Consider the following 23,450-nt stretch of genomic DNA (forward strand, 5'->3'; position numbering starts at 1 on the left):
AGCAAGCTTCTTGCCAGTAACTTGATCTCATCAGCTTGCGGACCAATGTTATTTCCCTATTCTCCTCCTCCTTGTGCAACTGAGGGTGCGGTGGTGATAATCTGTCCCATTTTGCCTGCATCCCGCCCACTTTCTCCAGTGGGTCGGACCGACTCTGTGGGAAACTCCGGTGCAAACACTGGCCTATAAAGAAGAATTCAAAAGAAGAGGCCATTGCCAGTAAGTAGAGGTGAGATCTTTAGGCTTATGACAGGACGTGCAGCGTTGTTGCTGTTGTCATGGGCAGAGAAGTAAAGCAACCCGTGATCAATAATGTGCTGCAGTTATCTCCCTATGTGACTGCATTATTGCTTTACAAATCTGCCAAGGGCTCATACTGTCTATAGGGCTAGAATCTTTAGCCCTTTGCCTGTATTGGGCTACAACATTTAGGGGTAGATTAATCAAAATGTGAGTTTAGAGCTTAATATAAAAAAACTCACTAAAGTCCTATTCGTTCCTATGGGATTTTTAGAAGCATATTTATCAGTAGGTGAAAGTTAAAACTCACCATGAGATAAATAGCATTTCTAGGCATAGGCTTAGGGGACTGTTAGTATCAAACTGGGTTAGTCTTTTATGGTATAGGGAAAGCTGCTTTGTTGTAAGCCAAGGTAACTAGAAACATGTGCAGTGTTTACACTCTACTCTTCACACTGTTGTTACTAAGGGAATACAGAAGTGCCAGGAGTAACCTTTAGGGCTCTGGCACACGGGGAGATAAGTCGCCCGCGGCAAAACTCCCTGTTCGCGGGCGACTAATCTCCCCGAGTTGCCTACCCCTGCCATCCCACCAGCGAACATGTAAGTCGCCGGCGGGATGGCACACGCGGCGGGGTGATTTTGCGCAAATCGCCCCGCCGCGTCTGCCATCCCGCCGGCGACTTACATGTTCGAACAGGGAGTTTTGCCGCGGGCGACTAATCTCCCTGTGTGCCAGAGCCCTTAAAATATATTGTGAATGATGTTCCCCATACTGTAAAACAGGGGGCTCAAACTCAATTTACCTGGGGGCCAGGTCAGGATGAGGCTGGGCCGCATAAAGGATTTCACAAAAAATTGGCTTTCAAGGGATAATGCAAGGCACGGCGGGCAGGAGCTGCTGATTGTGGAAATGACGTTATGCCATCATAACAGTTATTATGGGAAGACGTTCTGTGTGCACAATTAGCTGCTAAGGAGCTAATTGTGCACACAGAACGTCTTCCCATAATAACTGTTATGATGGCATAACGTCATTTCCGCAATCAGCAGCTCCCGCCCTCCGTGCCTTGCATTATCCCTTGAATCGCAATAAAAATCGCGATCCATTCATTGCTTTTGAGAAGGCGTTGGTGCGGGCCACAAAATACTGTACCGAGGGCCGCAAATGGCCCGCGGGCCGCGAGTTTGAGACCCCTGCTGTAAAATATAAGGATATTTTAAGTTACTGAGGAGTTGCATGATCATATAAAAAGCATGAGGCCGAAGGTCAAATTCTTTTATTCAGGTCACATAACTCCAAAGTGACTTCTAATATCCTCATATTTACAGCAGGGGGTACATTATTTTATAACTTACATGTTTTAGGGAGTCGTGACAGAATTGGCATCGTCAAGCACCAGTTATAAGGATATCATTTATAGGATATGTATGGTTCTTGTGTATTATATTATTATAATATGCAAGCACCACAAATATCCTGTTAGATATATCCTTATAAATGGTACTTAGTGATTTCAACAGTTCAACCTCGGAATTCCATGACCTGTATAAATACACTCTGCCTTCTGTGAAGTACCTGTTTTATGGTTATTAAACTTCTCTGTGACTTCTAATATCCTTATGTTTTACAACAAGGGGCTGCATTATCCCCAATATAGAACATTCTTACAGCTATTAATTGCCTAAAGACTCCTTACAAATTGTTATAATTGATTACAGATTGCCGTATTTGCCGGCTAGCCAAAGTTGCACAAATGTTTAATAGAACAAATATCCAATAAATATAAATCTCTCTCCTTCAAATAGAAAAAAAGCAAATTGACATTCTTCACAAATCTTGCATTACCAATCTTTAGGTTGGGCCCCTAGGTGAGAACCACAGCTTATATGATTATAAAACTAAGAGCGCTATGCTTGATGAGGTGCGGAGTGCAGAAAGATGCTGGACAGAAGTGCTTTCTGAATGGGGGCTAGGGGCATGCTTTTGCACCCTAGTGCTACATAAATACTAACACGGGTTAGTATTGGGTGAGCTGGGGGGAGGCAGGAAATTATAACAATGCTAGAATTTATGCAGGCATAGTGACATGTTCTTAATAAAGCCTTGAACATGTCGTTATCCCTTTAAAGTTAGTTTATTTCCTGTACAAATTAAAGGGAATATATACCCTCTTCATAAGTCAAATTAATATTCACTTTTCTTATATACTTTCCATAAAAACTTATTAGTATGATTATTCTGCATTTCAAAGATACTGAAAGAGATACTGACACCAGAAATTGAAACCCTTTTTTACAACTGTTGTAAAATTGTCTTTGCATGCCCAATGCTTTTACATCCAGCCAGCTTTACTCTCTTAATGTCTTTTTTCCCTTACAAACAGCAAGATAATCACTCTAACCCTAACTTGTGTGACTTTGGATTACAGAAACAAGTGGTTTGTCGCCCGCAATAGCAGAGATCTGTCACGGGCAAATCAACCACTCTGTGGGTTTGTACCCTTAGGAAACGTTACAGCACCGAAATAAGTCCAAGTGATAGCACACAGTATGTTTGCTTTAAAAACAGTATCCTAATGCTAGAGACAAGATACAATCTAGGTAATACAAGACACCTAAGGATCCTTTTACGTGCTGTTGTTTGTATGACAGATCATTTAGAATGCATTGCTGCTGAATTTCACTAAAGCTAAATAATTGCTGTGCTGCACGCATTTATTCTAGTCTTTCCTGCTTACTGATAAGTATATTATCTTGACAAATGTGCATTCATTGGTATTAATTCAGTAATACAAATCATTATACTTTTTTTTTTTCCATCCTTGGATAGAGTCTTAGGAAGCATGGCAGTGCTGGCCTTGGCAAGTTACTAAAGGCTTCTCTGTCCTTTTGTCAGTTAAATAGAAAGGCAATTCATTAGTAAGCGTGCTGACTTCAGGGCGGGTAAAGAGGAGTGACTTGTGTTTGTGCAGGTGAAACTGAGCAAGTGATTCAGGATTGTGTTTCCTGGATTTGCCAGCAATTATCTGTAGCTCTGTTTGGGTGGAGTTTCTACAATACTTCTGCTCCGTTCTGAACTTCCCCGAGTTCCGGATCCTGTTCCAGGTATGCTGTTTTAGTATGGATTCTTAGCTTCAAAGGAAGGAATCTTACATTTACATTTCTAAGGTTTGTAAGGAATCTTATTGAGGGTTTGTAATCTCCAGTTCTAAATCAATAGTTATTGATGTGTCATGTTTTTGGACAGCATTTGCTAGTCACTTGCTTCTAAAGCTTGGATTACAGAACTGTCTGTATAGGAAGATGGGAGACCAGAAGTGCAGCCACAAGGGGCTCATTGTGACTTCCCCCTTTTTTTAACCGGCATAATGTCCTTTTATTTTAATGTGCTGGTTGTAGGACTAGAGAACAAAAATGAGCTGTATTCTACCATAGTTTCTTCTAACATGGAATAAGGAGTGCCAAAATAGAATGTTTTCCTGGCCTGTGTCCATTTTAAAATCTAGATGAAATTTCATTATAAAATGTAACTTGTATATATTTAATCATTAATCTAGAGATGTAGGGAGTGATTAATATTCATTTTCCTGAAACAAATGAGTTTAGTGAGTAAACATTCATAAAAAGAATTCTTTCACAATACTTTTGCATCATGCTAAACTTCCCTTGACTGAAAATTTTGTGCGCACAAAACTTCTCATTTTGTAATATACTAATGAGGGGATACCATATATTTGTCTTTGCAGAATGGTTAGTCTCCATCAGGTATACATTTTTATTGAGCTTTATGGCAGTGGAATATGTTGATCAGTGAGGGGAAACATGAAACTAAGTAGTACTGTGTATGCCCAACAGTCCCCATTTATTTGCATAGCATTTATTGACCTGACTGATCCTTACTTACTGCTGTGTCACTTTGCATAAGCCCAACCCTCAGCTTTTCCCTGTGTCTGCACCTGGAGCTGGCCTGGGTGGAGGCATACAGGCAGATTTTGGCCCCGAAAAATGCAATTATGCATTTTGGAGCTGAAATCTGCTCTGGACTGACACAGTGGCTTTGGATGCAGACAGTGCTGTTTCAGGAGTAGGGGTGGATTCTCGACCTGTGTTTATCTGCTGACTGAGAATCTGTATCGTGGTGTAAGTCTAAACCTGGGGTGTTGAGCAATTCATTTTCTTATTTCTTAATATCTTGTAAAAAAAAAATTGTATTTGGAAATATGTTAATTTTGAAAACTACTTTGAGAATCATCTTTGTTATGCCCAGTCCTACACTTAAACCATCCATACGTGAGCAACTATTAGCTGTCCCCTTGAGACTGAGTTGGCAGTTAGTGGGCTAATTTATGGTGTCAACCTAAGTGACGGCCATTTGATTGAGTTCTTTTTATAATGGGTCTGATGAGGCTATTATGATCTTATCCTTAACCCAGGTGCCAAGGAATCAGATCAGCTCAGTTTGGTCCACCACGTGGTAAGGCTCATTTTGTGACATTGCCAAATTAACGGATCTTTTTGTGTGTGCCCAGTTTTACTTTCAACTACAATACCTGCATTTTAGTATGCAGTTACACAGTCACTTGCAACTCCCTGTTGTGTCTAATAAAAGACAACTATTTAGTAGGTTTAACCTTAAAAAAATAAATTTTTAGGTAACTAAGTTGGTCAAATTAAAGGGCATCTGCTACCCCCCCAAATTTTCCCCCACCAGTAGTGAGTCTCCTGCACCAGGAGGGAGCTCCCTGCGGATGGCCATGTTGTATGGTGCGGATTGCTTATTATGCACGTGTCCTGACATAGGAGCATTGGATGCGCCTCCCAAGCCTATGTCACATACATGCACATGCAGACACTTTGTAGTTAACACTTTGTAGTTTTCTTGCACAAAAATTCTTAATATTATTTAATGTATTGATATTGGTACGTACGAGGATGCCTTTGAAAAACCAGAAAATCCAAGCTGCATCTGGCTTTTCTGAAAGCTTAGATGAGGAATCTGCTTGTCTAAGGCATTTTACAGCAGCCCCTGTGGCATTTGCCAGAATCTATAGCAGGGATCCCCCCAACCTTTCTTACTCGTGAGCCAATCTTTATTCAATCTTTATTTAATACATCATTACAGGGTTGCCACCTATATATTTTTATGCTTTTATCCCTGTTGTGCCATCATAAATCCTTTAAGAACCAGTATTATTAAAAAATAAAATGATTTTGCATGCATTTTACTGTTCCCCTGTGATCCTTTAAAATCCTCAAGTGAGTAACAATTTATAGAAATAAACATTATCTATAGTTTTTCATTAACATCATAGATATAAAATATGTATATGTTTGGAAAAGTGCCTGGACTAAATATGTAACACAGCCAAAACTAGCTTGCTATTTTCTATGAAAGAATTTATCACGACAAGTCAATGAAATGAATTGTAGTTACTCTTGCAAATAAAAAGTCATAAGACAGCATGCAGTGGTTTCCAACCCCTGTGTCATCAGGGTTAATATATACAAAGTCCAACTGGAAGTCCGCTTCTGCCATATCTTTCAGTATTTAATAGAGTTTATTACCCTGACGTTGCCTGCCATAAAAGGTTCATATATGTAGGAAACCCTGTTGGCTTTAGAAATCCTGAGATCGAATGAAGTATTTTTGGATAAATAGCAAATCTTCTTATTTATTGTATGAGAATTGACTACACACATTCTTGCACATTAATTATAATAATTAGCCCATTAGCAGGCAGTACTGTACTGAATCTGTATTTATCTATTTTCCTGTCTTTTTGGTGAATAGAAACCATTATATACACACACACAATATGGTAGAAATGATCCAGATGTCATTGCTAACTGTAATTAGCAATTGCTAAGTGGAATTGGTAGATTTTCTTACAAAGTTTTAGGCTGATACCACACGGGGCTAATTCTTGACCTGTGTTTTTCCGCAGGCTGAGGATTGGTCAATGTGTGGCATCAGCCTTATAATTAAGCACTTATCCATATAAAGATAGGAAGAGTTTTTCGACTTGTTCAGATTAGTCAGATGAGTTAGTTTTTGTAATTACCACGGATGTGACAAAAGTATTTGGAGTCCTGCCGTAGGTTCCAGTATTCAAAGAAAGTACTCGTCAACAGGTAACAGGCCCCGTGCTGGTTGTACACCTTTCAATTCAATACAAATAACCTGGAGAGTACACATGTTCTTCAGTGCAACAGTGTAATTTATTGAGATATCAGTGCAGTGATATCTCAATAAATTACACTGTTGCACTGAAGAACATGTGTACTCTCCAGGTTATTTGTATTGAATTTGAAAGGTGTTAGCATTATGTTTATCAGCAGGCCCTAGGTATCTTATTAAACAAAAGGAAGAATGGAAGGTGCCAAAATAGAACTACTCTACAAAACTACCTATTCCAATTTTTATTAAGCTTGGGAGAAAGTTCATCTTTCAGCTGGACATTGAGCCCAAATTCAAGACCGAAATATGGTTTATGTCAGGGATATTTTTTTGGGGCATGTAGAAGCACCAGCAGAGAAAATGCCATTCTGGTTTGGAACACAGTAGTATTTTCTCCTACTGAGAAAATGTAACGTGTAGCACTACTGTTCGCCAATGGCTTATTCAAAGTTCTGATCTTAGTTTAACTAAGAATCAATGGCTTTTGGCCCTAATAATGACTGAGGCGGCTTTCATTATGTCGTCCCCCCGTGGGTGGGGGGCAATTGCGCTCTCTACACTGGAAGAGACAAATTTCTGATTTAAGAAAACAGAAATCCTGGCATGGCTTTTTGCTGCCCATGGTAACTAGCAGGGTGCTTCTGCCTGAGGCAAGTTTTTCAACTCACCTCATGCCCCTGAGTACATACTTACTGCAAAAGGCTGAAAGCTAGAATTTCTACAAATGGGGGTTCTACAAAATAATAAAGTATGGGGATTTAATACACCATTTTTGCTTTTTTACAGTTTTCCTCAAATTTTCAGTGCTTTTTAATAGAAATGTCCAAAAACTACATTTTAGTGCTGAATTTTTTCAGCAAAATGAGTGAATTGGACAAGCATTTGATATGCTCTAAGGAGCCAAGGACATTAAGCTGCAAACTCTATTCTGAGCGAATAAACAATAATATAAAGCTAACGTCACTGACATCTTTTTTTATGTATGTACACTCAAACCTCAATTTTATGTTTTTAAAAGGGATCTGAGTTTGATCCCAAGCATAACACTTTCTGCAAAGAGTTTGTGTGTTCTTGTACTTGCGTGTGTTTTGTCATGGTACTTGGTTTCCTCCTGCACTACAAAAAGTCACCACAGTGTATGTGTGCATGGTAGGGACCTTAGATTGCAAGCTCCACCATGGAAGGAACAAATGTGCATGATGAACAGGCTCTGTAAAGCACAGTGTTATGGGTGAGCCAGCGCTGACATTGCAATAGTGAGTAACAACAGCCTAACTTGTCCCAGTTTTATAAAGGATAAATAAATATCAGGATTATGTAATATACCTTTCTTAGTTAATTGTTTTTTTTACCTGAAACTGGTTTGTTGTGCATTTTTGCCTCTATATTTTATTCTTTATACTTTATTCTATTCTTTAATTCATTTAGCTTTATCATCATCTTGTATTTACAAAGTACAAATATATGCCACAACACTGTGAACAGAATGGAGTGTATACATCAGAAAGTTTATTAAACACCTCCTGCTATAAAAGCCCCCTTAACTGGCCTGCCTCAACCCCCCTCACCTCTCCCTTATCGCATACTCTGTAACTTAAAAAACTGTCTGTGTAGGCATGTGTAGTTGAAGCTTATTTCCTGATAGCCCCAACTGAGCATGCTCAAGCAGGGTCCGAAGCTTCCACAATTGAATGGAAGATGGCGCCCAGGTACGCTGCTGCGCTGCTCTGCTCTTTTAGGTTGGGGTTTGCAATAGGAGCAGTTTTTTAAGTCACAGAGTATGTGATTAGGGAGAGGTAAGGGGGTTCGAGACAGGCCAGTTAAGGGGGCTTTTATAGCGGGGGGGGTATAGTTCTCCTTTAAAATACTGACAGGTAAAGAGGACCTTGCTTGTTAGAGAATACAATGTAACAAGCTTAACAACATGCTGTGGTGTGAATTTGTAAAATTAATGTACAACGTGTTTGTTTCAGGGTAAAATATGGACTATAAAGCTTATAATGCTGACCCAAAGCCACCGCTACCGTGATATTGAGAGGGCAGCTGTATACCTCCAGCCAGAGAAGTGTGTCCCTCCACCTGTACGAGACTCCATGGATAAGGTGTGGTTCATCAAGGACGGCTGTGGCATTGCATGTGCAGTAGTGACCTGGCTGCTGGTTTTCTATGCTGAGTTTGTGGTCATCTTTATCATGCTGCTACCTTCCAAGGATGTGATTTACAGCATAGTAAATGGGATCGTTTTTAACATACTGGCCTTCATGGCTCTGGCTTCACACTTTCGAGCCATGATTACGGATCCTGTAAGTATCTCTAGAATTAATATTTTTGTTTGTGATTTTTTTAATTCAAGCCCCTACACTGTTGGATATCTATTCATTTTAACTGGTTGGTTCCTTATACCATTGGAGGGCCAAGCTAGTACAGGGGTGCTGTTATATCTCCTTCACTTAGTTAGCTTGATTGAAAATATGTGTGTATTCTTATGGAGGTATGGGCTCCATTATTTGCAATGTTTGGGACCTGGGGTTTTATGGATAAGGGTTTTATTATACAGTAGTTTTGAGTACAACACCTTAAAAATAAAAGTGTAATTAAAATATAAGTAGAGTTAAGTAATTAAAATATAATGTACTGCTGCCCTGCACTGTATGCTTGTGTCAGAAAGACTACTATATTTTATATACATGCCCTGCTTTGTAGCTATGGGGCAGCCATTCAAGCTGGGAAAAAAGGAAAAAAAGGCACAGGTTACATAGCAGATAACAGATAAGCTCCGTAAAACACCATTGCATTCTACAAAGCATATTTGTTATCTGCTATGTAACCTGTGCCATTTAGCCATATATCAATTAAATAGCTACTCCTATAGTAGTGTTTCTGAAGCAAACAATCAATTTTTACCAGTGCAGGGCAACAGTACATTATATTTTAATTATTTTGCTACACTTTATTTTTTTGGTGTTGCAGTTCCTTTAAGTCTACTGAAAACAATTAATAAAACATTTAATAAACTCAATAGAATTGTTTTATGGCCGATATGATTTATGTGGGTTTGTTAGTACACAAACACTAACTACACAGTTTTATTACTAAATAGAAAGAGGAAATAATTTGAAAAAATAGATGGCCTTCCTGTAATTCAGAGCTTTCCAGATGTTGGAAGAGTCTCTATCCAATAGAGCTTGTGATCTGTGTCCTTATGCTGCCATAGATACTGATTTGATTGGCACGAGAACAACACTCGGGCATCACTAATTCAGAGTACAGTGACAAAACCAGGGTTCTTGTTTTGCTTTGTTGTTGATCGTTTTAGGCTATGATGAAAGGTCTTTAAAATGTTTTTGTTTGGAGCTGAGCTATGGTGCTTAATATTAGATCTTGCAATAAGTTTAACAGGTTACTGTGGGAAAGTTACATTACGCATATCATCTCTGGTTGAGCAGACATTAGAAAATTATATGGTTATAAATCATAATTAACAAATAATAATTAACACCCCCTCCTGTTAATAATCTGATAGTAATACAATCTCAGGTTGTCTAAGTACTGAATTAAGAACCTCTTCTACATTTATTTAAAATAAAAGATGTAAAAGTCTTTTATTTTGTAGTATTTTGTATTCTGTGGTATGTTATTAGCTCTACTGTATTCCGCACATACAAAGCAATTTCTAGTTATTGTGTTCAGTGGAAATGTAGGTAATGAATATTCTTGAACTGGCCCCCAATACCTGTTTTTGGACTACTTTATTACCACAGTATTACTGGCCCCGCTTCTTGCCTTTTTTTAACCAGCATTGATTGTCTGTGAGATTTTTCAGTACATATTCATTAGATTTCATTTAACCTATGCATTATTTATAACTGTCAAAAATATGTGAACTCTGATAAACATTCTTTAAACAAAAAAAAGACAATATCCAGTATCAAAAGAACACACACAATTGTCTACTGACTGCTTACATGCACCAAAGAACTGGGAACTATGTTAAAGTAGGCTTCTATTAATTATGTAATAACACAAGGTTTTCTACTACATTGTTTCAGGAATTAGAAACAAAAGTGCAGAGGATATAAACAGCCATATAGATATTGCCTATAACAGTTTTCGGTGGCCATTCTTTCTATCAAAGAGCTATATTTGGTGCTTTATTTATTTTTGAGGTTCCATGGGTACAACCTTCCTTCTTCTGTTCTCTTGAGGTAAAGGGGATGGCTACCTTTTGTCAAATACCCATGCTATAACAAAATATTTATAATTAGCAAGGCACAATGATACTGCTCTTCCTGTAGAGGGTTAATTTGCTTATAGGCGTTTTCCTGTTGAAAAAGAAAAAAATTTTTTTAGTTCTGTTCAGTGACTTTGTTTTTTATATTATGGGTCAGGTTCTCATTGCTTTACTAAACAGTGAAAGGCATTTTTCTGGACTCTGCGTGTTGGCTTCCTTTGCTCTTCAAATATGTAAACTTTAAAGAGTAAATACACATTCATTGTTCTGCATGCATTCTTACTTATTGAGAAATCTACACATTGTCGTAAGGAAAACGTCGATGAAAGGTGCTTAAGCAACCCAACACTGTAGAAATTTCTAGGGTTTGCACTTCATCAAGTCTTCTTAGGCAAGAGTTGTGTGCTTAAAACAGCCAGTAACATCAAGAGTTCGAATAAGGACCAGTAACATCAAAAGTCTAAAAAAAAAAAAAAAAAAAAATATATATATATATATATATATATATATATATATATATATATATATATAATGTTTTTACAGATTCTATCTGTTGATAAAGTACCTACATATAAACTATATTGGTGGATTGTAATCATACAATTATATTGTCACATGTATGGGCAGATTTACATAGTTATTTTATTGTCCAAAAAAACAAAACTATCCATTAGTGCCCTAATTATCTTTACTATTCTTTCTGTTTTTTGAGGAAAATTACTAAATGTTTCAAAAATATTACATGAACAGCCTTGCCCTGATCTCTCTTAATGCTTTACTCACCATAAAAGTGTTTTGTTTAGGACAAGTCTTCTTTCATAAGATCATATTGACTTTGTGTTAATTATATTTTCTCAATAAGAATCTCTTAATTGCCCTTCAGATATTATCCTCACTACTGATGTAAGGCTGGTCTGTAATTTCCTGGTTGTAATCCCATAAACAAAAATCCATTAAAAAAAAATGGACTGTTTGATATTGAAATTATTTCCCCTATAATGCATCTCAACAAGGTGCTTTGTGAGTTAAGTTGACTATAAGCCTTTTCCTTTGACACCCTTTTAAAATGATATACCTTCTACCATAAAGGATAAGGATATTAAAGCCACTCAGAAGACCACAGGTAATGGGTACTTTGTAGGTGTGTACAAGAATCTTAAACTGAATTCTGTATATGACAAGTAGCCAATGAAGGGACTGGCAGGGATCTCATACATCTTCTGCTTCTGTACGAGCCTTAATCCACCGCTGCCCTTTTAGTACTGGATCTGTTTATTCACAGCGCAAACCCTGAGCTGGTGTTATCAGATTTCAGAAAATTGCAACCTATATTTAGGAGCTTTATTAATAACAGGTTTCTGGATAACAGATCCCATATCTGTGGTTGATTAGTTTCTAGTTAAGAAGTATTACCCCTATTTATTTGGCACATTTCATACAAAACCAAACTTTTAAATATGATCGTGTTGTACTTAAATGAATAGGAAAGGTGAAATCTGGGAGGGGTGCCAAATCTTTAGGTGCCTATACACGGGCAGATTTAAGCTGCTGATACCCGTAGTAGTAATTAGATCATTTGGCCCTAGTGCTAAATTAGCTAGGCATAGGTGGGCATATCGGGAGAAAGTGTGTTGCTACCTTTAGGCACCCGAGAGATTATAATCACCACCTGATGCCCTGACCCTGTGTTCCTGGTCGCTCAAACTGCATTGGCAAGTGGTATTTCTGTAGGAGTACCAAGGAGCGGCCATCTTCTTTACACTTGCCCTTGCCGGCGCAAGCACAGTAGAGTGAAAAAGTCAGGCTTTTTCTTAAAGTTTTTCCACTCTCCTGCGCATGTCCTGTCCCAGAAGAAAGGAAAAAGTAACAAGCTGCTCCTACAGGAGAACCCCTGGCTGGTGCAGTTTTCAGCGACCGGGATCACCTGCCTGGTGTATCAGGTAAGTGATTATATTCTCTGGGGGAGGGTAAATTTACCTTTGCTTCTCCTTTAAGCCTTTACATTTCTCTTGATAGTCTGATATGAAGTAATAAATAGTTTCATACTGGAGCTTGCTCCCTCCCTTCCTCTTTAAGAAACAGGAACACAAAGGTAAATATTGCAAGATAATATACAGAAATGAATGTTAAAATCTGTGCTTAGTAAACACTTCTAGAGTACAGCTAAATATGGATTCATAATAGCTAAAATGACATGGCTTTGAAATAATTGCAATCAAAAGCAAAATAGACCTAATTCATCAGTATCAAACAAGGAATTACTTGCCTGTGCCAGTAAAAAAAAAAAACAACTTCTCCCCAAACTTTCCACATGCTATTGACGCAGAGGGGACTATTTACACTCATGGTGGATGTGTCCTATAGGGTTAAAACCTGAATTGACTATATACATTCCATTCACTATCTTTGAGCAATTCGTACAGATAAAATAGAATTTCATAATGATATCTGGGACCCCTGAATTTACTTGCTTGTAGGTGCCTGGGAGGCAAGCTGTACCTTTGTTTGGAGCAATTGCTTTCTTATAGGAACTGTAAACCTAAAAAATCCTTAGTAGAGCCGCAAGAACTAACTTCTGGTTTTAGCAGGTCTGGGTAGGAGGAGGTGTGGGTGCTGCACCTTAAATCTTGTTTTATAACAGTATTTTTGATAAAGCATTGAATTTAATAAACTTTCTACAGGATAAAGCTTTTACAGAAGCGGGGTAAAGTTGATTTTTTATTTAAAAACACATTTGTGCAGCCCTTTAGTGTAATGACAGAAAAGGAAATTTGTTCTCCTCTGTAACTGCTGAAATTTGTATTTTCTGGTGGTTACTCTATTCATATGTCTCACCACCCGTGATAGTCTGCCCTACCCAGTGGTGCGTACAGTCTAAGGTCCTTATCAGCTTTACATACATTGGTCACATTTTATCAGTTACACCACTGTTTCCCCTACCTCACAATGAAGTTCTAGGATACATAGGTTGCCCATAAATGGATAGATTGAAAACCTCAGCGTTTAATGTAATTATTTAGTTCTTTGTTTCCAGAAACTCAAGATTATAGTTTTAATATTGACTTCAATTTGTTGGCTGTTTAAAATATTCTGTTTTGTTTTCAGGGTGCTGTCCCCAAAGGAAATGCTACAAAAGAATTCATTGAGAGCTTGCAATTGAAGCCAGGGCAAGTGGTTTATAAGTGTCCAAAATGCTGCAGCATTAAACCTGACAGAGCACATCATTGCAGGTATAATAAGTTGTGTACCTAATTACCACATACTATACAATCTTGTTCATTAGTGAATCTACCTTCTCCAAGGAGAGAATTGTAATCAATTCTAACAATATTTTCTTCTTCTAGTGTGTGTAAGAGATGCATTCGAAAGATGGATCATCACTGCCCCTGGGTTAACAACTGCGTTGGAGAGAACAATCAGAAATTCTTTGTTTTATTCACAGTAAGTACCGTTGATGCCTTGGCTTGCCCTTAACCTGTGGCTTGGGTGGTTTCCGGTTGAAAAAGCAACACCAGTGTAGGTTAGGTGAGCCAGACTACAGATGAGTTAAGTCTCATTCCTAATGCAAACCCAAGTTCTGCCCTACCCTTGTGTTCATAAAAATGTCACTGTAGACCTGATTAAGTTAAGGTCAAATGCAGACAAGAAGGGTCAAACATAGCTGGGGAATTTTTCCACTTCACTCACTACTCTTGTTCCACTTCTACTGTAATATATTTAGTATCTGTATTACAGTTACACAGAACCGGTGTGTTAAATTGAATATACAATATCAAAGACAATTTGCCATTGCATTGTTAACCTTAAGAAATTGTATGTGTATTTTTGTTTACATAGTGCTACTAGTGTACATAGAGCAATACATTAATAGAACAAATATGGGGCAATACAATAATAAATGCTAATAATTACAAAACACAATTGCATTTAAGATTAAGTGGTAGGTTTTTAGAAAACCAATTAGGAGGTCCCTGCTTTGTAGAGCTTAGGATCAAAGTGGGTAGGTAGCTTACAGAAACATATAGGAGCATATTTAAGTGCTGCAGTTTACTATGGTTGTCACTGCCTTGTAAGTGCCAGGATGGAGTCCGGTGTTATATGAGTGCTCCAAGAAGTAGTTTTTGGGGCAAAAAGATAAAAAAGTTTTAGGCTGTAAACTAGTGGGTGGGTTTGACCAAACAGTTTTGCTCTAAAAGGAACAGAAGAGTCTGTGAGGAGTGCATGGAGACATACAAGATGTAAGGTGCAGAGGAATGACTGGTTTGCATGTTAAGATAAGGAGTTTAGCAGTGAAAAGTCCTGTTCTCTCCTAGATGACAAGAGGAGAATTCTAGCAGTAGAATTGAAGACAGACTGTAATGGGGAGAGATGGGAGTTTTGGAGGCCAGACAGTAGCAAGCTGCGGTAGTCAAGGTGGGATAGGATGAGGTCATGAATCTTAGCTGTAGCTTGAGAAAAGTTTGTCAATATTGCGTAGGAAGAAGGGACAGGTTTTGACTGTGGTGTAAATATGATCATAGAAGAAGGATTAAAAGGCTACCCCCTAAGCAATGTCCTTAGTTGACAGGATTAATGAGAATGCCATCAGTAGAAATATTAAAGGGTGGGAAGGACCAATCCATGGCCAAAATCTACAGATTGACACTTGTAGGCTTGTTACCTGTAGATTGTGTTTCTGGGATGCAGGTTAAGGACAGTCAACTACTGTTACATCTTTTTTTATTTATTTATTTATTTTTTGAATCTCAAAGTAGTCAGCAGGAGAACAGGGGCCAGACTTAGGTAACTGTTCCAAACCATAATATTACATTAAAACTCATGAAAAGCTGCATATTTTTTAATTGATGTATGTTGCAAAGTTGCTTTGAATTATGTTTACTTTTTAAAATGCTTAAGTTGTGTTTGGGTGGAGTTTTCCTTTGATGACTTGTTAAGAAGAACACTTGGGCTCAAAAATGTAACACTACCATAAATATTCCATAAATATTTTAGTAGTAGCAGTTACATTACAGATAAAGAGCACTAAAATCTGTTTCCCTCTGTAAATGAACTTGTCTCAAGTTAAAGCGCACAGGGTATAAGGGCAAGATAGTGTAGTGTAATGTGAGACACTTCACTAATAATTTGCTGCTGGTAGTGCTGGTAATTTTTTGTTTATCTGTGCCCTGCAGCTGATAATGCATTTGCTCTCTTGCAGATGTACATAGCTCTGATTTCATTGCATGCTCTTATAATGGTGGCCTTACATTTCCTATATTGCTTTGAAGAAGACTGGACAAGTAAGTACTGAGGATCCAGCTTTGCAATACTTTTTACAAGTGTAATTAAAACACTAACATATAATTTCATAGGTGTGTGAATTGATTATTATGATATTTATGGTTTTCTGGTGTAGGCTGCTGTGTGAAGGTACATGAGAATAGGGTAGAGTACTAGATACATAGATAGTTTGTGGACCTCAATTTTCAACTAGTTCATTAGAGACCAAAGCCTCTTTGGAGGTAATGTTTAAAAGACCTGAGACTGCAGAACTTTAAAATGTAAATGAAATGGGTAATAGGGATTTTTCAGATACGCAGTTGTTTGGGAGAGCAATAAAGCATAGAGGATATTCCCTGCTATGACTTTTTTTTAAAAATTATATTTACAGCAAATGCATATTTTTCAAAAGCATTTATTTTAAAATGTAGTATCATGAATATAGGCCCCATAACTGTCGGTGTGAACCTAATGTGGCAGTTTTACATCTTTACCGCTAGGCATACAGCAAGACTGGCCTTGCCTTGTCTGGGCAGCAAAGAAATGCCAAGTCAATGATTAATAGTTCTCTAACTTGACAAATATTTGCCAGAGCACTAAGAACCAGGATTAAGCATCATTTAGAATCAGAACCCACCCCCAGAAAAAGGAACATTGTACGGACAGAACCATAGGGGAAAAAAAAGCTTAGATCATTGTATTATGTTCCTGTCAGTCCATTTAGATTGGACTTTAAATTGGTATTCATAATAATTGATAATAAAATGTTTTCCTCATAGAATGTAGTTCCTTTTCACCTCCAACAACAGTCATTCTGCTCATCCTGCTTTGCTTTGAGGGCCTGCTTTTTCTTATCTTCACTGCTGTGATGTTTGGAACTCAAGTACATTCCATCTGCACAGATGAAACGGTGAGTTTTTCCCAGCCCTTCTCACACCAAATCACAATGTTGTTGATGTTTGAAAGAGAGACACTAGTGCTAAGATTGTTTCCATTTTTAGGTCATCTATTTTACATTGTTATTCTTGGGTTTTTGTACTTATTCTAAAATCAATTTAGTGTGTATTAAACTATATCAGCATGGCTACAGGATGTCATAGGGTTAGTTATTGTTATCACAGATACATTCTGGCATTCCATGGAACAGGTTTTTAGGACAAAAAGTCATATGTATGTATATTTTTATTTATATATTGCTACTAATGCACACAGCACTGTACAACAGAACAGTACATTAATAGAACAACAGGTACAGTAACAAAAACATAAATACGAAGTATAGTTAAATTAAAGATTAAGAGCTAGGTATCAAAGAGACAAGAGGAAGGAGATTCCTGCCCCATAGAGCTTACAATCTAAGCTGACGGGTAACTTAAAGACTTAGATAAGAGGTTACAGGTTATAGTGTGTGACACTGCAATATAAGTGCCAACTCCCAGTTCAGGTGCTGTGCGAGTACTACAAGAGGGAGTCTTTGACCTTAGTTCTAAAGAGACTGATGGAGGATTCTCTCCAGAGAAATTTAAGGATAGCATTCCAAATATAAGAAGCAGAAGGGAGAACGGCTTAAGATGGGGAAACGGCAGTAGTAGTGAGGGGGTGCAACTAACCATGATAAGGACTTTAGCAATAGAGGGGCCTGTACCTCTTGGATGAGAGAAGATAATAATATGAGAGCATGCATTAGCATTTTAGCAGTTGCTTGTGAAAGAAAGGGATGGATTTTGACAATATTGCACAAGAAAACGTGACCGGTTCGACAGTGCTTAAGCAGAAAAAAAGGCATAGGGTCAAGAGAGCAAGTTGTAAGTGGGAATGAGAAGTTGGGAGACTTCGGAGACAGTTACAGGATCAAAAGAATTAAGGCCCTTTTTTACCTCTTGTATTGGTTATTTATATGTAATTCTGTTAAATGTATAAACCCATTTATTATACAACACTGTGAAAGATGTTGTTGGTGCATTTAAAAATAATATAATAAAGCAGGCAGAAGGGAGCTTAGTAAGAAGGAAATAGTTTGGGTTAGTAGAGGTGGGAATCTGATTGCAGATGCACTCTGCTTTGTTTTTAAAGAAATCAGCAAGGTCCTAAGGGAAATGTATGAGGTTGAGTTATTCTGTTGATGAAGAATTTTAAAGTGTATTAAATATAGAAACAAGGCAGAATTGAGACATGACAATAAAAAATACAATTTTCTAATAGATTAAGTCTGCTTGCGTACCGGATTTGCCGTACATACACTCTGCAGATTGGGTACAGGAGCATAAGAATCTTGTTTGTGAGCTCAGCCAGTGTGAGTTTTGAGCATGAGTACCCTAAGCCTGTAAAGGTGCAAATGGAGGAAGGAGATTGTGAGACAGAGAATATAACCAGATGATTATCAGAAAAGGGGTATGGGGATCACGGGTGAAATCTAGTTAAGACTAGATCCAGAAAGTGGCCATTGTTATGATTTGGGGTGTTTGTCCATTGCTGAAGTTCAAAAGATTTGGTTAGGTGGAGAAAACAAGAGGTCCAAGGTTGTGAGGAGTCATCGATATGGGAGTTAAAATCCCCAAGGATGATTGTAGAGAGTCAGTACAGAGGTATCCCCCACCAACCGCAGTGAGAAGTAGGAAAAAGTGAGAAGCTGTGGGAAGAGGATTTAAAGTGACTGCTCCATGTATGTGCAGTAACTGGAAAATATAGGTGTTGCAAGTAGTTGTATAGTGTATAAGACCAGGAACATGTAAATGGGAGCAGGGAGGAAGATCAGTGAATAGAATACTGACAGACAAAAGGAGGGAAACTACATTAGGGAATACTGTGCATGCATGTGGTATACACTCTGTTCTGTAGAAGGTAAATTATAGTGTTGTATTTTCAGAGGAGTATGGCTGAAGCAAGTGGCTAGGATCATCAGCAGTGCATCAGTATATTAGCAAATGCTTTCCTAAAAATATCTTAAAAAGTGATCATAAAACTGAATTCCTTGATACAGTATTTGTAAACCACTGCAAGCATTATTTGAAAATTGGCACCGTTTTCCTTGCTGCACAGCGATGCATTATTTGTTCATAAGGTGCAGAGACCTAACCAGCTTCAGTGCCTTCTGTAACCTTTAAATATCCCTAACTTTCTTTTCTCTTTATTGCTTTGCTAAAACTAAACACATTTCCAGTTTACTTGTTTGACTGATCTGCGATGCTGGTGGCCTAGAGGTGTTATTAATCCCCATCATAAACCTGTAGCAGGGAGAGTGACATTAAGTAACGGAACTTATTCCCTGGTCTTTTTCTCCAAGTAATACACATATGTACAGGACAACTGTAAATGTATCTGAACCCATTAGAGATGATCTTGTCCTGTCCAAGCAAATAAAGAAAGAGACAACTCTCTTGACAAAAATCTCTGATCTTTTTGTTTCCAGGGAATAGAACAATTGAAAAAGGAAGAGAGAAGATGGGCTAAAAAAACAAAATGGATGAATCTGAAGGCAGTGTTTGGCCATCCGTTCTCAATAGCGTGGCTTAGTCCCCTTGCCACGCCAGACCAGGGAAAAGCAGATCCTTACCAGTATGTGGTCTGAAGGTGTCTGTGCAAGTATTTCCATGCACAGGACATTACAGATTAATATTACTGAATGTGTCATTTAAAAAAATTGTAATTTTTTTTTATTGGCTGAAAAAATGCTTCCTATGAAGAAACACACCCGCCACCATCCATCAGTTCTGTCTGTGTTCTGGACACTGTTGCTTCATATTCTTTTGCTGTTCATATCTCTGCCTGAACTGTCATCACAAAAAAGACTAATACTGGGCTTTTCTTGTGCCTCTCTCTTGCTAACCTTCCTACACAACAGCCAACAAGGCTTTCTCATAGCTGACGGTGCCAAGGACTCTCTGAAGTGGATGCACATTTTCAAGTGAACTCTTAATGCTGGATAGTGTTTGCTTGGAGAGGGAATTGAATTTTTCTAATGCCTCTGCTTTTTCCCCTCCTTATGGGACTGGAAGCTGCATGTCCAGGGCAGCTTTGTATAGAAATGTGACAAAATAATACTAGGTTGGAAAAAAATATTTGTATTTAATTAGTATTCAACTGAATGCAAAGCATTTCACTTGCTGAAATCCGTTTACTCCATCAGGTGCAGTAAAAGGCAATGTTTTCTATTGAAGTCATGTGTTATTAATTTAATGCATCTGTGGGTATGAAAAGTGTGTGTGTGTGTGTGTATGGGGTGCATTGGTACATACAAGCAAATGCAAATTGGCTCATTGTAACCACAATACTTAATTGTTAGTGCAGTTGAGTACTACTGACATTGACATTACACTGAGCAGCTGTACAGTAATCTATGGGCCAGCTACATTACATCTGTGTGTCCTTTAGTATCTATGTGTCTGTAACCAGCCATGAAGTGCATGAGTGGGAAACAATCTGTGACTAAGCTGAGCATTAGAATATTCATGGAACACATTAAAGGGGACATATGCCCATGCTCATGTTATGTCAAATATGTTATAGTGCTCTTATGAGCAATTTTATTTTTTTAAGATTTCATTAATGATATGAAGATTAATGTCTTCTTGATCAGGTAGAGGGTATCTTAACCAATGCTTAGCTCTGAGCAGGGTGGCATCAAGAGAAGCTTTCTGTTTTAGTAAAATACATTTTTTTGGCCCTTATTGGGCTGAACAGCGGGGGGCACCTACATTATATTCGCAGTCTAAAAACTGCTTAAATATGTATACAAAATATTGTTGCAATTTGCCATACAATGCTGTTTCTTTTCCAACAAAATTCCATTGTAATTGTGCAAACTTTGCCACCCTGTGTCTGTAAATCTGTAATTAGCATTATGACCAGGGCTAGAGCTTGCACATTTTTGCTATTTAGTTGCAGGGTGTACAGGCATTCCCCATGATCAGTTCCTCTTGTGTTGCACTGTGTGGGCCAGTCACATTCAGGCACAATGGGTGCATTTGTCTATGCAAGTGAGCTTTATATTAGACAAGTCTGAGTACGATAGTGTTTGTAAATGGACCCCATAATATTCCAAATTACATGGCTGAGAGGTTTATTTTCTAATTATAATGGTAGTGTTTTGATGCTGTTACCTCTTCTATAACATTTAGGCATTAGTGTTACATTTACAGTAAACAAAATCTAAATTAATTCTGCACATTGAAAAATAGCTGGAACCTACATCTTCTGTTTGTTAGTCGTTCCAGATGTGATGTAGATATGCATGTCTATGCACACAATGATTAATATAACTATATATGTTTGTAGCTATATCAGCACAATAACATAACACTCCATTTCCAAACCTTTTTTTTTTTATAGTTCAGCATCAGATGTATGTATTTTTGGGGAATAATAAATATTTTGCAAAGTTAAGATTTTATGATAAATAGAAGTTGAAATGTTCTGTAGTTATTGTCTTAGCTACAATGTTAAAATACATTTCATTTAGGCCTCTACCCCATATGCTTCAAATTTGGGAAAAACAAAAAATACAATAAAAGTTTTATAAAATAAAATCTGCTAGAAATGCTTTGCTTGTGCATGTGTATCTGCCATGCGTTTCTTTAGGGTGAAGACACACGGAGATACTATTAGCAGCTACTTTTCACGACTACTAAAGAAAAGACAATGCTGATCATTTACTGATAATTGTCTCTACTTGTGTTTTAGGCGGTTCTCAGTATTGTCTATGGCAGGGTATTTTTTGTTGTAGCTCTGTCTGTCTTCACCCTTATTCTACAGTTGTCTTAATGGGGCGGATCATCTATTTTTACAGCAGGTGTAGTTGCTGAATGCCTGGTAGGCTCACTGTTGTGCAACTGACTTGAAATCTGAAAAATGGTCTAACAGCTATGGAAAAGGCAGGCAGAAACCACAGTGCCTACCTAGTAGAAATTAGTCAAATACGGCTAACATAAATACAGTCACTCTTTCTGACACTGGCCTAAAAATTCCTGCATAAATATAATTTGGCCAAATAAAAAAAGAAAATCAAAGAAAAGACCGGTATGGGCAGGTGTGGGCCACAGCATGTGAATACACCTGTATGCTTAGGAGCAGGTGAAGAAACCTCTCTGGGCAGGCAGAAGCAGGACGGAACAGGGAAAAAAAAGACAAGTGCGGGACGAGCAGGCAAAGAGACAGGTATGGGCAACAGCTGGGTGGAGCAGGCAAAGAGGTACAGGACAGAGCAGCAAAAGAGACAGGTATGGGCAACAGCTGGGTGGAGCGGGCAAAGAGGTGCAGGACGACGGAGCAGCTAAAGAGACAGATATGGGCAACAGCTGGGTGGAGCGGGCAAAGAGGTGCAGGACAGAGCAGCTAAAGAGACAGATATGGGCAACAGCTGGGTGGAGCGGGCAAAGAGGTGCAGGACGGAGCTGCTAAAGAGACAGGTATGGGCAGATGTGGGAGCAAACTAAAATATAAATAGATTGTGTGAAATTAAAATACTGTTTATTCAATATAACACAGATTTTACAATCAATAGGCAACTGGCCAGTCTATCAATTCATACACATTATAAAAATAGAATTCATAAGACCATTTAAAACTCCAAAATATCTACTAAATTTCATTAAAAAGTTTCAGAACTTCTCAGCAAGAAATGGAGCCTTCAAACAATTCCTGAAAATCTAAAGTGCTAGTGCAGTCAGCAGCCACAATTATTCACAATACCAGTGAAAACAGCAGCCTCGGTTCTTTTAAAATGCCAATGCGGTCAAGTAGCTGTGAGTTACAATCCAGTAACCTCTCATTTTTTGTGTGGTATCGTAATCACGGCAATAATTAATGAAAAACTGATGGAAAGTAGAAATTCTATTAATTTACCAGAGTTTCAGACTGTGTTGCTCAAAGTGCCAGTGCGCTCAGCAGCCACAATTATTCAAAATACCGATGCAAACAGCAGCCACAGTTTGTTTAAAAGTGCCAATGCAGTCAAGTAGGTTCAGCAACTATATAACGTGCGTGATGATATAATAGCAGCAACAATTGATAGACGTGAAAAAAATGCTGAATTATTAAAAATTTAGCACAGTTTCACAGGGGATTTATTGCGTGCAATTTGTACAAGAGAGAACTTTCCAAATAAATATAACATGTACTACCAGGCTTCTTAGAGGCATCCCCCCACCTTAAGGGTAAGTATGGAAAGATCTCACCGAACCAGCTGCTCACATGCTTCACCCCTTATTGGGCAAAGAGAAAAGTACAGGCTGGAGGGGACAAAGGGACAGGTACAGGATGGTGTGGGCGAAAAGAAAGATACAGGCTGGAAGGGACAAATAGACAGGGATGGGATGAAGTGGACAAAGAGACAGGTACAGGTCACAACAGGTTGGAACAGGCTAAGAGAAAGGTGCTGGCTGGTTCAGGCGAAGAGATAGGTGCAGGCCAGAGTGGGCCACGAGACAGGTACTGGATGGCAGCGTCGGACTGAGATGGCAGGGGCCCACCAGAAAACCCTGGATCATGGGCCCACTCTCAAAACTTTAGTTCCTCCTCTCCTCCCTCAAACTCTTTAGTCTC

General features: G+C 38.3%; 1 protein-coding gene across 6 annotated transcripts in view; it reads left to right on the forward strand.

Moving 5' to 3' along the window:
• The first annotated feature begins 33 nt into the window (after window positions 1–33).
• zdhhc3 (zinc finger DHHC-type containing 3) overlaps window positions 34–23,450 on the forward strand; it is a 29,054-nt gene continuing 5,637 nt past the window's right edge. Inside the window, exons 1-7 of one of the 6 annotated variants that reach the window (NM_001011290.1) lie at window positions 96–229; window positions 8,395–8,724; window positions 13,758–13,882; window positions 13,997–14,093; window positions 15,850–15,931; window positions 16,691–16,821; window positions 19,321–20,067. In NM_001011290.1, coding sequence (NP_001011290.1) covers window positions 8,422–8,724; window positions 13,758–13,882; window positions 13,997–14,093; window positions 15,850–15,931; window positions 16,691–16,821; window positions 19,321–19,479 — 897 coding nt within the window. In that variant the 5' untranslated portion in view covers window positions 96–229; window positions 8,395–8,421 and the 3' untranslated portion in view covers window positions 19,480–20,067. Of the gene's footprint in view, window positions 230–3,078; window positions 3,412–8,394; window positions 8,725–13,757; window positions 13,883–13,996; window positions 14,094–15,849; window positions 15,932–16,690; window positions 16,822–19,320; window positions 20,068–23,450 lie in introns of those variants that run through there. The other 5 variants (XM_012964610.3, XM_012964607.3, XM_012964606.3 and 2 more) reach the window with 5 other exon arrangements.

This window comes from Xenopus tropicalis, chromosome 6 (assembly GCF_000004195.4).
Source record: "Xenopus tropicalis strain Nigerian chromosome 6, UCB_Xtro_10.0, whole genome shotgun sequence".
Lineage (NCBI taxonomy): Eukaryota > Metazoa > Chordata > Amphibia > Anura > Pipidae > Xenopus > Xenopus tropicalis.